At 45.0% G+C, this 12,996-nt stretch overlaps 1 protein-coding gene across 1 annotated transcript; it reads right to left on the bottom strand.

Annotated features, from left to right (window-relative positions):
• Window positions 1-537: 537 nt before the first annotated feature.
• On the bottom strand, window positions 538-1,899 carry LOC127184982 (melanoma-associated antigen 10-like). Its single transcript, XM_051141471.1, has 2 exons — window positions 1,641-1,899; window positions 538-1,589 (listed from the first exon to the last, which is right to left on the bottom strand). Exons 1-2 carry the CDS (start codon window positions 1,897-1,899, stop codon window positions 538-540), a joined length of 1,311 nt encoding a protein of 436 aa, XP_050997428.1.
• Between the last annotated feature and the right edge of the window lie 11,097 nt (window positions 1,900-12,996).

Below are 12,996 nucleotides of genomic sequence, written 5' to 3'. Positions count from 1 at the left end.
TCCTTCTACATGGAAATGCCTTACCTGTCCATGCACCTTACCAAAATATCTTAATATTTTCAAAACAGAAAAGATTCAGTGAATGAAAAAAAAAAAGATTCAGTGAATGAGTTAGTGAGCAGTCTTTATTAAGATTTGTTAACATGTACTGTTTTCTTACATAAACTTGGCAAATAAATGCATACCGTATTTTAATCTTACAGAACAGACTTAAAAAGCTTCAAACAATTCAAAAGTTGAATCCATTACATAATTTTTCCACTAGAACTTTTTGAAAAATAGTAACAAAGGTGTTATCAGTTTCAGTCACAGATTTTAACACTAACAAAGTTTCCCTTAAAATGAATAGATTTTAACATTAACTCCAAATGAAACAGCGAAACAAACCCCCAATCAGCAGAGTGATTGACGTTCTCTACCGGTTTTACTGAGCTTAAGTTTGATTTTCCTTACTTAGAAGTTTGGCTGCTCTTTTCAAATTCAGAGGGAACCCTTACAAAACATGGGTCCCTCTTGCTGGGTAAGAGAGACTGATGATTAGCGCTCTACAAACCACATGGATGGGCTTCTATCTCCAGCCTCATTCATGGCCCGGGCCCTTTCCTCCTCATCTCTCAAAGCTTCTTCATACCAGACTGAGAAATCAGTTGGGTCACACCCATTCATCTTTGCCAAGAATTCCAAAACTTTCATCTTGGTAGTTTCAGCACGAGCTCTTGGACCCCACAGGAACTCAAAAACTGGAGGATGGCTATCAGCCACCTGCCGATACTCCAGGTAATTTTGCTGCACTAAATCTACAGTGAGAAACTCCCTGGCGTCACCACAAATGAAATGCTCCTCTCCATCATATACTTCCACCAGTTTCAGGAAATCCCAGATTCTTTCCTCAGAAGCACAATTCCCTTCTATGAATATTACACCCAGAATCACTATCAAGAAAGCATTTCTAGGCAGCCTATCATTGTCACCCAGTGTGTCCTCATAGGTGAGGTTCAGTGAGTTGACAAAGACATAAGCACCACTTATCAGGTCACTTTCCTTTACATCAATGCCAAAAGTCATCTCCAAACATTTAGAAGCTTCAAAGAAAATGACAGCAAAATGGTTCTCATACTCTTCTGTAACCACCGCATGGATTTCTGCTACTGTGATAGGTTCCCTCATTCTATACTTGTAAATGAAAAGAAACACCAAATCAATAGCCTTTTCTTGTATCACAAGATCCAGCAAGGCATCAGAATCTTCTGGAGACTGGATGGCACCTGAACTATCTTCCTGGTGGCCAACTGCCTCATCTAAATTTTCCACTGAAGGAAACGGGGGAAAGAAGATTTGAGCATTTTGAAAAATGCTCAGCATTCCAGGAGCAAAGCCCCCATTCCCCATCACATTGCTCTGAAACAGAGTTAGCAAGGAAGAGGCGGCGGAGGAAGAGGAGGAGAAGGAGAAGAAGGAGGAAGTGGAAGAAAAAGAGGAGGAGGAAGAAGAAGGAGGAGAAGGAGGGGTGAAAATAGGCGAAGAGAAGTTAGAAGGCGAAAAAATGATGGAAGAAATGTCTTCTTCTTCTTCTTGTTCTTCTTCTTCTTGTTCTGCTTGTTCTTCTTGTTCTTCTTCTTCTTCCTTCTCATTTTCTTCATCGTTCACTTCATCAGCATGCTCTTCTTCATTTTCCTCTTCTTTCGCTTTTTCTTCCTCTTCTTCTGCCTTTTCGTTGTTATCTTCCTCTTTTTCCTGCTTATTGTTGTCTTCCTCCTCCTCTTTTATCTCCTCTCCCTCTCTCTCCTCCTCCTCAGCTGTGGGAACTGGTGGGGATACCACCTCATCCGTTTCATTTGGGTCCTGGAGGGGTATACCTTGCTCCAGGCTGAGGCGTGGGTGCTTTCCGTAGCGAGACATTATTTTGATTTCTGGAGACAAAAGAAAGAAACAGGAGGGTAATGAGATTCCACATATCATGGAAGGGTAAATAAACAGTGAGAAGCCTCAACAGGAAATATCTGCTCTGAAGGCTCAGAAAAAAAGCCAACTTACAGGTCGTCTCCCGGTGATACGGTATAGCCTCAGAGTTCTGCAACCTTTCTACTTGGCTTGTCCTTTAGGAACCTGTAGGTGAACATGATAAATATTCTTAGGGTTCAGATGACAGACTTTGACTTCAGGAAGTACACCAGAGCATGTGGGATGAATTGCCTTGGTCTCTGCGTTTTACAGAGTAATGTTTTTGTATAGTCAGGAGTGTACCTCACTTGGACTGTTGACACTTTCTGGGTCTCATTTGCTCTATGACCCCAAGGGTCTCATTGTAGTTTCTGGTAGACTTGTAATAGAAAAAGTAGATGAGTGGGTTCTCAGTGCTGTCAGGTGGGGCTGAACTCCTATGTCACAAAAATTGTGGGGTCAACAGCCCCCACTGTGCTACTTTACCCTAGAAAGGGCTGGATTATACCCATCGGGTAGACTGAGGCTAAATTCACAGCACAAATCTTAACATTCCTAACACAAGTATTAGGAGCAAAAGTGATGGGGGTATCATTTCCAACCACATCAGGCTAACCTGAATGGCAAGGAAGTGCAAGCCAAACTGCAGGGATGGATCACAGCACTACTAGGTTAGAGGTACTTTCGTTCTTTATAATCACAACTTTCAGATTTCTCCCTCTGTTGTTCCTGCCCTGCTCCCTCAGAACAATCACTTAATTCTTTGAACATAAAGATAGGTCATGAAGCACATTTGACCACGTACTCAGCTCCTCCAAGAGATGACAACAGGACATAGTCAAGGTTAGTATGCCTTCTGTCCTTAAAAGGAGAATGGAGAATCGGTCCTCATTCCTAATTCAGGATTTTTACCTGAGTTCCAGGCAGATCTGTCCTGATGATCTGCTATTCCACTTTCCCAGACAGCCTTCTCTTTCCACAAAGATGATCACTTCCTGAGAACACAGACAACAGTGAAGAGGTGAGAGATTGATCAAGCTTTGCCTTGAAAACTTTAAGTCATCTTTACCATCACAGAATTGAAGTTACACATCCCTAACTCTGCAGGTAGTTGCCTTGGGATGCCCCAGGTAATTGAGAACTATTACAGATCCTTGAGTTCTATGTTGGGACTCTGAAGTTAATGAGACTCTTTTAAAGGGTGCTGGACTACACTCTTTTTTTTAAAGGTAAGATTTATTTATTATTTATTTATAAAGCATTCTGCCTGCATATGTGTTTGCACCAGATCTCATAGATGGTTGTGAGCCACCATGTGATTGCTGGGAATTGAACTCAGGACCTTTGGAAGAGCAGTCAGTGCTCTTAACCTCTGAGCCATCTCTCCAGCTCCTGGACTACACTCTACAGAGGAGGGACTCCATCTTTGGGAAATAAGCATAAAAGGGCTTGAGAGAGGACGAAGAGCATTGGTTAGGATCATTCTCATCCCCCACAGATGTAAAGGAACCAAATTTCTCTTCTCTCTAGTTGTCCACGAGGGCTCCAGGCAGAGACAAGGGTATACTACTTCTATGATTTCAATTTGGGAAACCTTTTGTGAAGAGACAGGACTGTGATTGGCATCAGAGGAGTCCCAGGTTTTAAAAATATCAGTGAGAGGACTCTATGTCAGACTTTATGCAATACTCATGGGGTCAGTCTCTTGGATATTTTCCAAGGCAGAGAATCCTTCCTGGCTTTTTGAAATACAGATCTCCCTTGGAATCACAACAGAAAATTATGGTTAAAAAATGTTTCTGCTGCTAGACCTCCACCCCTAAAAAAGTGTTCCTCGTTGCACAGGCCTTTAATCCCAGCACTCAAGAAGCAGAGGCAGGCAGATATCTCTGTGAATTGGAGGCCAGCCTGGTCTACCAAGTGAGTCCAGGACAGCCAGGGCTGCTACATAGAGAAACCCTGTTTCAGGGAAGAAGGAAAATAAAAATGTACTTGCTGATTCATGGTCTCAGAATACTGCCTGAGAAAGCAGGACTAACACGACTAACTGCTGAAGGGAAAACAGAGCTTCTCACTCCCCCCCTTCCCCCCCCCACAAAGGATCCTCCCCCTTCTCCTTTTAAGGTCCTCACAGGCCTCCTTCAGGTTAATCTTTCCCTTAATGATCAATAAGAAAAGAGCCTTAGCAAACAAGGCTAATTCTCTGTTGTTTCTGTGGAAGAATGAAAAACTCCGACTCTTCCCTTAGAGGCATGTCCTTCAAGACTAGAATGTGGTGCCCTGGTGTCCAGCACTCTGAAAAGACATAACTCTTGCAGCACAGAATGACAGAAATGTCCCTTTGGTCAGCCTGGAGTCACACTGGGACAGGGGATGAGGACAGTTGGGTCTTTTCAACAGAGCACTGGACATAGGCATCATGTGCAAGAGTTCCAGTCTCCAGGAGTTTTTCCTTCTCCCACAGAAATAGCCTTGTTTGCTAAGGCACTTGCTCTTTGATCATTAAGGAAAAGGACTGACCTTAAGGAGGCCTGTGAGGACTCTGAAAGAAGAGGATCCTTTGGGCGGAGTGATACTCTTCTTTTTCCTCCCTACAGAGCTGCCTCAAATTTTCCCCATGAATGCATTAAAATGAAAAACCCTACATCAAGTTCTTACCTATCCTTTTTCCCTGAACATTTCTCCATAGCAGAAAAATACTTTGTACCATGGCATGGCCTAGACTTCTATATAAGAAATTGCCTGAACTAGCAGCACCGAGGTTCCTTCCCAATATCTATATGGAAGGGGATGGCAAAAATTGTTCTCTCAAGGTCCTTTTTCAAGGTTCAGATCCTTACATGTGAAGACCAGCGGCCTAACACTTCCACAAAGGCCTCACCTCTCTCAATTTGCAAGCCGTACTGTAGAAACAGTAGACTCCACATAGCGCCGGAAGCTTCTCTGACATGAATGCTATTTGAGATAGTGGAACAGCCTCTCTCTATCTGTGGGAAATGGGTAGGCCCCAAATCCTCACATTGCTACCGTCATGTTTCCTAAATTTAGGACTGCTTCCCTGACAGCCAGAGTTCAGCCACCTCCCCAAAGCCTCATCTTCCTTGAAATTTGCGCATGAAAGACAGAAACAAACATCATGAGCCTTGAGTCTTCCTACAGTGCCTGTATCAGCAACTGAGACTATCATGCCTCTTTCTGCGGTAAGAAAAGGCTTCCATTATGCTTTAGCATCTTTCTGCTCAAGGCTGGGTCTATTCCTCCAATGAGCTGAGTTTATCTCCCTCCCAAAAAGCCTCTCAACTGGGCCTCGATTCATATTTCCCTATTTGTGCTGGACAGCAAGGCTCCCAATCATCCATCAGTATCCTTCTAAGGCCCTCTTTCATGTTCCCCCCAGATTTGAACTGGCTGACCCAGTTCTACCCACTCTCAGTGCCTTACTGCTTTCAGTGGCACACCTGAGAGCTGGAAACAACATACCACTTACCCCTTCTGTATCATTTCTGGGATGAATTCTGGACAGACCACTGTATATGTGGGTCCAATCCTCCCTCAACTTCTTATTTCCCTCCTCAGAGCTCCTTTCTCTATATTTTCCGAGGTTGGAACTTGCTCTCCGCTAAGCCCAACGCTCTCTCGCAAAAGGCCTTACCTCTCTTAGACTTCGGACAGGGAGGTCTGAGTAACAAACACCAGACTGGAACAGACTGGATTCCTCTGTGGCAACAGTCTGAGCAAGCGCAAAAGGAATTGGCCACACCCCTTTTTGTGTAGAAAGGAGAGTCCTTAACTATTCTCCAAGGCTCCTCCTGTTCAAGGCTGAGACTGCTCCCTATAAATCAAAAAACTTCTAGTCCCATAGTCCTGATATTCAACTTGTGGAAACAATGTTTAGACTTGCAACCTTGGCTAGACATTCCCAGAGCCACAATCTGGTCGAAGAGGACTAAAGCCCTATTATTTCTGTAAGGGGACGAGGGCTACTACCGGTCCTTGAGGAGCCTCCCCTCCAGATTAAGACTTCTCGTGAGTTCTCCCCTGTACCCAAGCGCCTTAGTTCCCACAGACTCCTGACAATGAATTTGTGAAAGTATTGTTTAGAGCTGCAACCTTGCCTAGAAATTCCCAAGGCCCAGTCAAGGATCACAGTGGCTGAACTTTCTTGTAGGGGTTGTGAGGTCTCCTTCCATTCTTCCTTCAGGACCCTAACTCATAAGATTGGGACTCTCCCAAGGTGAAAGATGGAGTCCACTACCTCCCCCAAATAACTCACTGCCCTCAGCCTACCAGATCGAAGCTAGAAATGGCATATTCCTCACTATTTCTGCATGTTTCCTGGTAAAAATTCTGGGAAAGGTGGGGTCCAAACCCTAATACACGGGGTGAAGGGGGTAGGACATTCCCTAGGCCCCATCAGTATCCTCAGTTCATTCTTTTAAGGATTGTCTTGTCAATATTTCCTAGAACTGGGAAGATTTCCTCTGCTGACCCTAATCCATATTCTGTGGATTCCCCACATGGAATTAAGGGAAACAAATTACATCATCCAAAAAATTAATATGGAACCTATAGACTAGAGGGAAAATGCTTGGAGACACAGGACTGGAGACCCTAATATTTATGGGGACAGGGAAAACTGCCACTCCTCCCCCATTTGTTTTCCTTAATGTTTACCAAGGTTGGAACTATAAAATCCAAAAACATCAATGCACCCAGACTATCAATATGGAGTTGAAGAAACAGCATACTGTTTATTCAGCCTGTCACGCACCAGAGATGACTGTCAGGGTAGGCAGGCTCAGCTCCATTCTTTTTGGAGAATGGGTGTCCCTCAATCCCTCTTGGTGCCCTGACAGTACTCCCTTACTTAAGTATTTGTCTTGTCTGGGATTCTTTTCCAGCAGTTCTAAGTCCAACTCACCCTCAAATCCTCACCCCCTATGCACTCTGGTCATAAGACTCCTGGAAAGATATATTTTAAGCCATGGCCTAAAGCAGAACATCCTGAGGCAATCTCCTAAGCAAAAGAAACAGAGTTCCCACTATTTCTGTGGGCCACAAAGAAGGCTCCACTACTAAGGCAGTTGTTTACATGGAAATATATGCATCATCAGGGAGTGGAGACCTCAACCAAAAAGCACCCCCTAACCCCATGCTCCAAAAATGAAACATGGGAAAGCCGTTTAGAGCTGTGATGTAGCCTGGGTTGCCCACTTTCAGAAAGTAGGGTTTGAGTTGTGTAAAGTTTGTGGATGAGAGGAATTTTCATATTCCTCACTCAAGTTCTATCTCTTCAGGCTCAGACTCCAGCTCCTTCCTCCAAAGTCTCAATGCCCTTGGCCTATCAGGATGCTACATAGGAAAGCATACATTGTTTCACCCTCTTTCAGTCAGGCAGGGATGGCTTCCTGGGAGGACACAGGCAGTACAATCCTATCTGTGGGAGCACAGAACACAGCAGATTTTCCCAGGCCTCCTTCAAGGCCTTCCAGCTGATGCTGGGAAGACAGAGACTTAGACAGGAATTCACTGCAGAGAGCCGCAGCAGGAGCCAGATAATTATGTCTCCTGAAGGAAGGAATGCTGCTTTGTGCTTTAACATTCCTAAAGGGAAGCTTGGGTTGTTGCTGCTCTGTCAGGAGTTAAATTGCCAGAACATTTCCCCACACATGTAAAATAACACCCTCAAAAGGCCCTAACATCTTTATATCACTTATGTTATGATTTTGACTCTTTCTTGCTTTTCTAGAGTTTCTTTAAAAGGCCCTAACATTGTTATATCACTTATGTTATGATTTTGACTCTTTCTTGCTTTTCTAGAGTTTCTTTCTAGAGGATAGAAAAGAAATCCCTAAAAGAGGAGGCCCTATATACAATTATTTGTAAGGAAAAATTGTCAATCACCTTATCTGAGGAACATGACACATACCCATAAATACTGATGAAACCTCACACACTTCCTTCCATAGACTGACTCATCGCTGCAGCTCGTGCCTTTGGGGAAGGCACTTCAGTCTCTCTTTGGAGTGTTGTCTTTGTTTACCTTTGCTAAATACACTTCTATCTAAACAGTCTGTATTCCTCAGTAACTGAATTCTTTCCTTCAAGTAGGCAAAAACGAAGAGATTTGTATAAAAACCCACAATATTTTCCCAGGCTTCTTCCTTCACACTCTGAGTCCAGAGCCCTCTCTAGGGAAGTTTTATTTCCATGATCTCCAGACATGAAATTTTTGGAAATAAAATAGTGTCAGCTGTGCTCAGGGGTGGAGATGCCTTCAGAAATGTCCTTTACTTGTGGAGCCAATACCCTTATCTTACTGTAAGAAAGGCTCCTAGTCCTCCGTCACGTTTTTTTAGAATCCCTCCCTTTCCAACCCCCATCCAGATCCCCACCCAATCGTCTCACGTGCCTACAGCTTCAAACACAGATGTTAAGAAACAACGCATTCTCATTTTTTCTGCTAAACACTTTATAACAAACCTTGAACTCTCCTCTGTTCCCACTATTAAACATATAAGCTCCCAGACTTGTTTTCCTCATTCCCAGATGCTCCCTTCTGCTAGAGATCTAATCTGTTTTTTTTTTTTTTTTCTCCTGTGCCTCTGTGCTTTCTTGCTCCAGGGATATTTGGCTAGGCAGTGTAATCAACTTTCCTTCTTTGTTAAAAAAAATACTGGGCTTGAGAGATAACTATCTCAGAGACTCAGAGCATGGGCTGGTCTTGCAGAGGACGCAGACAGAATCTGCAGCACCTAACATGGCAGTTCACGAGTGTCTGTAACTCCGGCCCCAGTCTAAATCCCTCCTCTGACCTCCAAGAGTTTGAGGCACATACATACACAGTCCATAGATATACATGAGGGCGATGCACCCATACACATACACAGTCCGTAGATATGCATAGAGGCAAAGCAACCAAACACATTAAAATAAGAAATAAAGGGAGAAGAATCGCTATCCAGCGACCAAACCCTCCACCTTCCTTCCTGGCTACTTTTCAAAACTAGCCAAGCAGGAATAAACCTTGAGTTTGGACCTCAGCAAATAAGGAGCAGCTAACCCCTCCCCCCACACCCATCTGTTAGGGCTAGAAGGAGGCGGACATATCTGATGGATGCGCTTTCTCCACCATTTCTGTGAGAATCCACCATCTTTCTGATTAGAAGTAAACTTGTCACTTTATTCAGGTTGGGGACCCAAAAAAATACTTCTAACAGAATTCAGGGAAATACATTATTTGATGGATAACCTGGGACTTAGAGGCTCCCGGGACAGCTCGCGGGATAGCTCGCGGGACAGCTCACGGGACAGGCATGTTGTCCTAGCCGCCTAGTCATATAAGTGAGAAAATACGCTCTATCTCCTCCATCCTGGTCCTCACGCGCCCCTCAGAGAAAGTGAGTGAGAGAATATCTCTATCTCCTTCATCCCAGTCCTCCTCATGCGCCCCTCAGAGAAAGCCTTACCTTGGACTTCACGCATGGAGCGCAGGATGAAAATGGCTAAAGCAAAGGGAACTGCCTGAACAAGTGGAACTGGTTTACCCCTATGGCGTATCTCTGTGGTCCCTCCCAGGACTTTTTTTTTTTTTTTTTTTTTTTTAAGACTTCTTCTCAGTGGCTATCTAGGCTGGGTAACCTCTGACCCAAATCACGTTAACTTTAAAATAGCCTAAGCCTGTGTTCTGTGTTCAGCCCAATCTAGTTCAGTCATTCCATTTCTGTGAGAAAATTTCATGCTCCCACTCCTCTTTAGGTATCCCCCACTCCTCATTAAGTGTACCCCCACTCCTCTCTGAGTATCCCCCACTCTTCTTTATGTATCCCCCCACTCCTCTTTAAATATATGCCCACTCCTCTTTAGGTATCCGTCACTCCTCTCTAAGTGTACCCCCCTCTCCTCTTTAAGTGTACCCCAAGTCCTCTTTAAATGTTCCCCCTCCTCTTTAAGTGTACCCCACTCCTCCTTAAGGATCCCCCTCTCCTCTTTAAATGTACCCCCACTCCTCTTTAAGTATCCCCCTCTCCTCTTTAAGTGTACCCCCACTCCTCCTTAAGTATCCCCCACTCCTCTTTAAGTGTGCCCCCACTCTTATTTAAGTATCCCCCTCTCCTCTTTAAGTATCCCTCACTCCTCTTTAAGTGTACCCTCACTCTTCTTTAAGTATCCCCCCACTCCTCTTTAAGTATCCACTCACTCCTCTTTAAGTATCCCCCCACTCCTCTCTAAGTGTACCCCCACTCCTCTCTAAGTGTACTCCCACACCTCTCTAAGTGTACCCCCACTCCTCTTTAAGGGTACCCCCACTCCTCTCTAAGTGTACCCCACTCCTCTCTAAGTGTACCCCCACTCCTCTTTAAGGGTACCCCCACTCCTCTCTAAGTGTACCCCCACTCCTCTTTAAGGGTACCCCCACTCCTCTCTAAGTGTACCCCCACTCCTTCTAAGTGTACCCCCACTCTTCTCTAAGTGTACCCCTACACCTCTCTAAGTGTACCCCCACTCCTCTTTAAGGGTACCCCCACTCCTCTGTAAGTGTACCCCCACTCCTCTTTAAGGGTACCCCCACTCCTCTCTAAGTGTACCCCCACTCCTCTTTAAATATCACCCACTCAGTTTGAGCGGGACCCCTGGCCCAAATCCGGCTATCATAATGTTCTACTTGTAGGTTTCTAGGACGCTCTGGATCCTTCTACTTTGCTATTCTCTCATGCTACTCTCACCTAGAGTCCCAATAGGATGTCCTCCCCTCTGTCCCAGTTTCCTGGTAAGTGAAGGCTTTCATAGCCAAAGACAATACAGGCTATAAACTTCAAACCCCTACCCAGATCTAGCCAATGGACAGGGCATTCTCCACAGTTGAGTGGAGAGTGGGGTCTGACTTTCACACGAACTCTGGTGCCCCATATTTGACCACGTCCCCTGGATGGGGAGGTCTGGTGGCACTCAGAGGAAGGATAACCGGCTACCAAGAAGAGACTTGATACCCTATGAGCATATACAGGGGGAGGTAATCCCCCTCAGGAACAGTCATAGGGGAGGGGAGTAAGGGGAAAAGGGGAGGGAGGGAAGAATGGGAGGATACAAGAGATCTGATAACCATTGAGATGTAATATAAATAAATTAATAAAAAATAAAAATAATAAAAAATAAATTAAAAAAGTATCACCTAGTCCTCTTTAAGTGTCCCCCCACTCCTCTTTATGTATCCCCCACTCCTCTTCAAGTATCCCCCTCTTCTCTTTAAGTATCCCCCACTCCTCTGTAAGTATACCCCCACTCCTCTCTAAGTGTACCCCCACTCCTCTTTAAGTGTACCCCCGCTCCTCTCTAAGTGTACCCCACTCCTCTGTAAGTATACCCCCACTCCTCTCTAAGTGTACCCCCACTCCTCTTTAAGTGTACCCCCGCTCCTCTCTAAGTATCCCCCCACTCCTTTTTAAATATCCTCTCACTCCTCTTTAAGTATCCCCCCACACCTCTCTAAGTGTACCCCTACACCTCTAAGTGTACCCCCACTCCTCTCTAAGTGTACCCCCACTCCTCTTTAAGTATCACCCACTCAGTTTGAGCGGGACCCCTGGGCCCAAATCTGCCTATCATAATGTTCTACTTGTAGGTTTCTAGGACCCTCTGGATCCTTCTACTTTGCTATTCTCCCATGCTTCTCTCATTTAGAGTCCCAATAGGATGTCCTCCCCTCTGTCCCAGTTTCCTGGTAAGTGAAGGCTTTCATAGCCAAAGACAATACAGGCTGTAAACTTCAAACCCCTACCCAGATCTAGCCAATGGACAGGACATTCTCCACAGTTGAGTGGAGAGTGCGGTCTGACTTTCACATGAACTCTGGTGCCCCATATTTGACCACGTCCCCTGGATGGGGAGGCCTAGTGGCACTCAGAGGAAGGATAGCAGGCTACCAAGAAGAGACTTGATACCCTATGAGCATATACAGGGGGAGGAAGTCCCACTCAGTCACTGTCATAGGGCAGGGGAGTAAGGGGAAAATGGGATGGAGGGAGGAATGGGAGGATACAAGGGATGGGATAACCATTGAGATGTAACAAGAATGAATTAATAAAAAATAAAAATAATAAAAAATAAATTAAAAAAGTATCCCCCACTCCTCTTTAAGTGTGCCCCACTCCTCTTTAAGTGAACCCCCACTCCTCTTTAAGTATCCCCCCACTCCTCTTTAAGTATCCCCCCACTCCTCTTTAAGTATCCCCCCACTCCTCTCTAAGTGTACCCCCACTCCTCTTTATGTATCCCCCACTCCTTTTTAAGTGTTCCCCCACTCCTCTTTAAGTGTGCCCTCACTCCTCTTTAAGTATCACCCACTCCTCTTTAAGTGTGCCCCACTCCTCTTTAAGCATCCCCCCACTCCTCTTTAAGTATTCCGAGACTCTTTTTTTTTTTTTTTTTTTTTGGTTTTCTCGAAACAGGGTTTCTCTGTGTAGCCTTGGCCATCCTGGACTCACTTTGTAGACCAGGCTGGCCTCGAACTCATAGAAATCCGCCTGCCTCTGCCTCCCAAGTGCTGGGATTAAAGGCGTGTCCCACCATGCCGGGCTCCAGACTCCTCTTTAAGTATCTCCCCACTCTTTACGTACCCCCCACTCCTCTGATAACAGGAATCTATCTTCCTATGGAAGAGCTTCTCTTTCCCCAACTTCTCAAAATGGAGCCCTGGAAACAATACCTTACTAGGTCTTTATGAAGACTTTCTGGGATTTCTGCTGCACAAGAGAAGTTGAGCCCCTCTGTAGCTTTGGAGAAGATCAAGGCCTCTAATCTTCTTTCAGAATCCTCTCAAGTCTCATAGGGTTCTCTTCTTGATACTCAAGAAGTTAACTCACTAAGAAGGAAGGGCTAGGGGCCCTGATTCTCCACGAGAGGGAGGTTGTTCAGTCATCACTCAATGTCCTTCTTTTAATATTTCACAAACCTGGGGCTGTTTTACTGCTGACCAGAGTCCAGCACTGTCACAAAGCCTCACAAAACCCCCAGACTCTGGACACTGAACTCAGGAAAGATTACAATCCTTATCAC

This window comes from Acomys russatus, chromosome X (assembly GCF_903995435.1).
Source record: "Acomys russatus chromosome X, mAcoRus1.1, whole genome shotgun sequence".
Lineage (NCBI taxonomy): Eukaryota > Metazoa > Chordata > Mammalia > Rodentia > Muridae > Acomys > Acomys russatus.
This window is presented reverse-complemented; position numbering and strand designations above follow the sequence as displayed.

Excerpts from the sequence above, each read along its gene's own strand:
- LOC127184982 (XM_051141471.1), bottom strand. The coding sequence starts at position 1,899 with ATGTCTCGCTACGGAAAGCACCCACGCCTCAGCCTGGAGCAAGGTATA. Across the intron at positions 1,590-1,640 it reads GCATGCTGATGAAGTGAACG|AAGAAGAAGAAGAACAAGAA; the intron begins ATGAAGAAAATG and ends AACAAGCAGAAC.